The 6,702-nt window shown below is 42.6% G+C and overlaps 1 protein-coding gene across 1 annotated transcript; it reads left to right on the top strand.

The window, feature by feature from the left end:
* Positions 1–4,685: 4,685 nt before the first annotated feature.
* On the top strand, positions 4,686–5,851 carry LOC118234634 (trace amine-associated receptor 13c-like). The gene has a single exon (XM_035431314.1). It carries the CDS (start codon positions 4,814–4,816, stop codon positions 5,813–5,815), a length of 1,002 nt encoding a protein of 333 aa, XP_035287205.1. The 5' UTR covers positions 4,686–4,813; the 3' UTR covers positions 5,816–5,851.
* The last annotated feature ends 851 nt before the right edge of the window (positions 5,852–6,702 follow it).

The following is a 6,702-nucleotide window of genomic DNA, read 5'->3' as shown; positions in this document are numbered from 1 at the left end:
CACTGATTTTCAGCCTGTGGCTAACTGTTGCTGATGGTCATGCATAGAAAGCACACACACAAATGTTAAATGGCAAATTGTCTCATTTTTAATTGTTGTCAGTTTTCACAACATGTCGAGCAGTAACCAGAATCGGCCCGATTCCCATTTTCCAGATCTGGGCCAAACGCCTGAGACCTGGATGGGTCCAAGCACGGTTAGCCACAGCCTGGCCACCTTTTTTTAACCAGGCGACTGTGCTGAACATTGGCTGCATTAGGCCCGGATAACTGTCGCCGTAGCCGACACTCGGCTGGCAGTGCTGACACTCAGCCGTAGGCTAGCTGGGCATTCACACCCGCTTTGACACGAGGGGGAGGCGGGGCCCTTGCATAATTTGCGGGGCCCTAGGGAACTTGTGTAGTGAGCGTATAGGGCCGCCTGGCTCTGGAGGCAGCAATAACCAGTCACTTTCACATTATCAGCAACAAACCTGGTTCTCTTGGCACAGATTATACAGGTCTTTGACTTAATGGAAATACCCCAAGTTAGTCAACTCTGCTGGTATGCGGGGAGGAGTCATATATATTTGAGTGAGAATGACAGGATTGGTAGCGCTATGACAAGCTTTGATCGCTCTAATAAAATGTATTCAATATTTTCTCGTGACTGCACTGGCCTCCAATGTTAGAATGAACTTTCCATAGTGGTCAGGACAGGAGAATTGTTGTGTACCTTTAGATGAATTGCTGTGTACTTTCAGATGCAAAATGATCAAAATCAAATCAAATCAAATCAAATTTTATTTATATAGCGTATTTTACAACAGTTGTCACAATACGCTTTACAGACAGCCCTAGCCTAAACCCCCACAGGAGCAAGCCTAAGGCAACAGTGGCAAGGAAAAACTCCCTGTGGCAGATGGGGAGAAACCTTGGAAGGAACCAGGCTCAAGGGGGAAACCCATCCTCCTCTGATCGGCTCAGGGTGCCGACTGGTGACCAGCATGTCAGCCAGTTTATGCAGAAGATATGATAAGTGATGTGGCTCAGATGATGGGTGGGGCCGGGTGGCGGTGATGGGGAACAGCAGGTGGCAGCAGATGTGGGCAGGGTGGAGGCAATGACGAAGGAGGGGCTGGACCGCAGAGGTGGGGGAGACCAGATGACTCTCAAAGCACTCTCGAGGGTTGGGGCAAGAGCCCCGCCGTCAGCGTGGGGAAGAGGGTGGAAACAGCAGTTAAGGAATTTGCAATATAGCAGACAGTGAGTAAGTGCCAGTGGTATGTATTGTGGGACCCCGCCAGGAGTAGAATATGGCTGCATATCTACTAGGACAGGGATGGAGAGCCCATGCAGTCATGAGGGGTAGACAACCATACCCGCCTATCAAGAGCCAGCCCATGTAAAGTCGGGTCACAGCTGATTGACAGGTGACAGTAAGGAAAGGATTGCCACCTAGAAAGCTCTATGACTACAGGCTTCTCGCACCCTGTCTCCAGACTATAACTGATTGTAAGCTTGAGCATAGAGGTGCGTTTTTAATCTAGATTTAAATATTGAGACTGTGTCTGACTCCTTTATAAATATTGGAAGCTGGTTCCACAGTAGTGGGGCCCTGTAGGAGAAAGCCCTACCACCTTTTAGGTTCTTGGAAATTCTTGGGACTACCAAGTAGCCTGCGTCTTGAGATCGGAGTGACCTTGTGGGCTTATAAGGTAGGAGTAGGTTCGATATGTACACAGGTGCACGTCCATGCAGAGCTTTAAAAGTCAGGAGCAAAACCTTGAAGTCTATCCTATACTTAATGGGTAGCCAGTGAAGCGACGCTAGTACTGGTGTAATGTGCTCATACTTCTTAGTTCTGCTCAAGATACGAGCAGCTGCATTCTGCACAAGCTGGAGACTCTTTAACGAGTTATTAGGGCAGCCAGAAAGCAGGGCGTTACAGTAGTCTAACCTAGACGTAACAAACGCATGGATCAATTTTTCAGCATCCTCGATGACAGGAAATGTCTAATTTCAGCTATGTTGCGCAGCTGAAAGAAGGCAATTCTGGATGTGTTTTTTATATGGGTGTCAAAAGATAGATCAGGATCAATGGTGACACCAAGGTCTTTAACGACCATATTAGGTTCAGCCAAACAAACAACCAACCACAGTTTAAGGTGAGAGTAGACAATTTCTCCCTTAATATTTTGGGACCTAAAACCAACATTTCAGTCTTGTCTGAATTTAGGAGCAGAAAATTTGAAAGCATCCAAACCTTGATATCTACAATACAGGCCTCTAACCGTGAAAGCGGCAGTGCTTCGCCAGGTTTCATTGAAATATAAATCTGGGTATCGTCCGCATAACAGTGGAACTCTACGCCATGTGCCCGGATAATATTGCCAAGTGGTAGCATATATAGCGAGAAGAGTACTGGTCCTAGTACTGATCCTTGTGGAATACCGTATTTCATTATTGAGGAGCTGGACTCATCTTCTTTTAATTTGACAAACTGTTTCCTGTCACATAGGTATGATCCAAACCATGCAAGTGCCTGTCCATGAAGTCCAACACAGGCCTGGAGTCTGTCCAGGAGAATTCCATGGTCAATTGTATCAAAAGCTGCACTCAGGTCGAGGAGCACAAGAACCGACACAGAGTTATGGTCGGCTGACAGTAGTAAATCATTTGTAACCTTGATAAGTGCGGTTTCTGTGCTGTGGTGGGGTCTAAACCCAGATTGGAATACTTCATGGATACCGTTAGAGCTAAGGTATGCACTTAGTTGCTTAGCAACAATTTTCTCCAATAATTTTGAAAGAAATGGAAGGTTTGAAATAGGTCTATAATTTTCCAATTTATCCGGTTCTAGGTTTGGTTTCTTCAATAATGGCTTAATGACTGCCACTTTTAGTGACTCAGGTACGTATCCTGTGACTAGGGATGTGTTAACGATTTTTAGTATATGCTGGCCTAGTATTGGAAATAGTTCTTTAATCCAGTTTGAAGGAATAGGATCGAGTACACAAGTCGTCGGTTTTGAAGACATAACTAATTCAGATAACTCAATCATGCTAATGGGCGTAAAACAGCTCAGTACTGCTGTCTGTAAATCTTACTGTTGTAACCAGGTGCGGGGCTGTTTATTAGCAAGAACAGGAATAGTGCATGATGGAGACAGTTTGGAAATCTGGTCTCTAATAGCCTCAATTTTCTGATCGAAGAAGTTCATGAAGGCTTTGCTGCTAAGGTTGGAGGGATAGGATGAAAACTCTGATGATTGTTTTTTAGTTAATTTATCCACAGTGCTAAATAGGAATTTTGGGTTATGTCTATTTTGTTCAATAAGTTTTGAGAAAAAGGCAGATCTAGCAGAAGCAAGAGCTTGCTTATACTGAAGAAAGCTGTTTTTCCATGCAAGATGAAATACTTCTAGCTTTGCTGATCGCCATTTTCGCTCTAATTTTCTAGTAGACTGCTTCAGGGCCCGGGTGGTATCGTTATACCATGGAGTGTGCTTTTTCTGACTAGGGTTTCTTCTTTTAAGGGGGGCAACAGCATCAAGAGTGTTCCTGAGGGTAAAGGTTAGCTGGTTAGTCAATTGGTCCAGTTCGGCTTCATCAGCATTTTCATCAGTCTTTTCTTCTGTGGAGAGGAATGACTCCGGAAGCATATTTAAAAACTTTGGAATAACCTCAGGATTTATTGAGCGGCTGTAGTAATATCTAGGCTGTGATACAGGAGGATTTGATGCCTTAATATTGAACGTAATAAGGAAATGATCTGATAGTATAGGGTTATGAGGTGCGATGGTAAGATTTACCACACTAATACCATGTGACAGAACTAAGTCTAAGGTATGGCCACGGTAGTGAGTAGGCTCACAAACATTCTGTACAAAACCAATGGAATCAATAATAGAGGCAAAAACTGTTCCTAGGGGGTCACCATTTTTATCCACATGTATGTTGAAGTCACCAACAATTATGACCTTATCTGCTGAAATTGCAAGGTGTGATAAAAAAGTGATAGACTAAAGACCCACCTTTTCAGACTGCATCTTGGTTCTCCTCACATCCCCTACCTGAGCAATCCTTTGTAGCAGTTCAGCTTCTCATAATTTTACTAGCCATAGGTTTCTCTTCTTAGGGCTTATTTTGGATGTAATCTGTATGTGCTCAGCATGTGTATTTAGTTTTTTTGTTAGCATAGTTAATTTGCCTGAGTGCTTCAGTGATGGTACATTTATATCCGCTAGTCTGGGAACGATGTAAACCAGGTCTAGCACTTTCATGTGTGTATATTAACTGAATGAACTTGTGTTCTTCTCCATTTTAAGTTGCTCTGGATAAAAGCTTCTGTTAAACTAATGTAATTTTTGTTTAGTTTTTCTTAATTTTCCATGAACTCCAAGATAATTCAAGTCACTGCACGCTCCACTCTGTTACCATTGTAATTCTGGAATCAACAAGTGTTTAGTTGAAAGCGTTTTAGCTCTTTCGTCTTGACCCATTCTCTTATTTTATTATTTGATTACATCACTGACCTTTCCCAGTTTTTATCTCGGTCTCCTAACGCAATCCCCTGTACAATTAATTTAATTTAATCTGATGGGGATTCATAGAGAACCACCAAAAGAAAAAAAAACAATGGCAACCTCTTTATATAAATGTGACTCTACTGCACTTAATGATCCAAAACGACTCTGCAAGACCAGCAAGCTACATTATGTAACACCGTTTATGCATATTCGCAAAAGGATATTCTTTTTTTTTTTTGATAGCCTACATTAAGTATAAGGACAGAATGTTTAATTGTTCAATGAAACTGTAACCTCTTCCTTTATGAATCTCACAGAAGAGCATCAAGAGACACCCTGTGTCCATTCAAACTTTTCTTGTCTGCAAACTTCACTAACAGCAGCGGATGTGTTGCTGTATATGTCTGTAGCGGTAGTTGTCTCACTGACCGTGTGTGGAAACTTGCTTGTGATCATCTCCATCTGCCACTTCAAGCAGCTTCAGACACCAACTAATTTCCTCCTGCTCTCTTTGGCCATAGTGGACTTTCTTGTTGGGGTAATTGTGATGCCCCTCTATTTTACTATGTGGATAGGTCCAGGGAGGTGCTTTGATATATTGTATTGCACAACTTTGAAGATAGCATCATATTGCTTTACTTGTATATCAGCTTATAATGTAGCTTTAATTGCATTGGACCGATATCTTGCTCTCTCCAACCCTTTTCACTATTCCATGAAAATGACAGATAATATAACTTTGAGGATTATAGCCATACTGTGGTTGTATTCATTTATCTACAATATGGTGCTTCTTTATTTCAATGGAGATATTCCAGACATGAAAGCAAACATCACATGTGGTGAGTGTGTTGGTAAAATTAATAAAGTATGGGCTATTGTTGACTTCATAATTGCATTTGTTTTACCATGCTCAATGATTGTAATTATAAACTTGAACATTTTTGCTATCGCTAAAAAGCATGCAAATAAAATTAGGAGTGTCAGAAAGTGCCCAAAAAATGATCATAGTTCTATGGCCTCTGAAAGGAAAGCAGCAAAATCCCTTGGAATTCTCGTGGCAGTCTTCCTTCTGTGTTTAGTACCCTACTATGTAAGTGCCTTCGTTGATATGTTTTTTAGGAAAAAATCTGACCATCTTGCAATTTCAGTTACAGCACCTCTATTATATTTGAATTCTTCCATCAATCCAATCATTTATGCTCTTTTCTATCCATGGTTTCAGAGGTCTGTTAAACTCATACTAACACTTAGAATATGTGGTTCAGAGTCTTCTATGTTGAATGTGCTTGAACAGGAAATATAAAAATCTCTGATGAATGTCAAATAAATGTGATGTTTATAAACCAGTTAAAATGTTTTCATCCTTGTTTTACACAGATTATCAAAAAGCTCTCTGCTTGCAGTGTCGAACACACCCAACATAGCATTGATTGCCCTCATGATGTCATTATAGTAGTGTTTTTGAACTTCATTACAAATGTACAGGGGACTATTAAGGCTTTAAAGGGCTTACATAGAAATTGTGGCAATGTGAGTGCCACGCCTCCTACCTTCCAACACACACTCACGGGAGACAGCAGTTCTGTTTTTAGCACTTAAGTGCTCTTTTATTCTTCTGTTTGAAAATAAACCAATACAGGGTTTTTTTTCTTTTAACAATCAAATACTGTTTTTCTGTTTTCTCCGGCATCTGCTCCACTCGCGAAGACTCCCGGTCTCGGCTTTTAAAAACCCCAGGCTCACTGTTGAAAACAATCAGAGGCAATCAACGCAATCAAACAATTAACAATTATCGGTGCTAATTACCTCTGACAGTTGTGACGATGTATCCGAGAGCTGCTCCTCTCACTCTCACTGCAACCGATGCCAAACCATGCCCAGCCTACCATATACCCCCACCGCCCAACTTAGGCCGGGGAGCCATCCGGCCGATGACCAACCCCCCCAACCCCCTCCCCCCCCTCCACCTCCTGGGGGGCGAGAGAGGAAGTCAGCCATGACCATCCGGTCTAGGGACCACCTTGAAGTTAAAAGGCTGTTAAGCCAGATACCACCGAGTGATCCGGGCGTTGGTATCCTTCATGTGATGGAGCTATTGGAGGCGGGCAGAGGGTGAGTGGGTGACCCAGAAGGTAATAACGGAGGGCCCCGACCACCCACCGAATGGCGAAGCACTCTTTCTCCACCGTG

The sequence above is a fragment of the Anguilla anguilla genome, chromosome 8 (assembly GCF_013347855.1).
Source record: "Anguilla anguilla isolate fAngAng1 chromosome 8, fAngAng1.pri, whole genome shotgun sequence".
Classification (NCBI taxonomy): domain Eukaryota; kingdom Metazoa; phylum Chordata; class Actinopteri; order Anguilliformes; family Anguillidae; genus Anguilla; species Anguilla anguilla.
The sequence above is the reverse complement of the archived record's forward strand: the minus strand, read 5'-3'. Positions and strand labels throughout refer to the sequence as shown.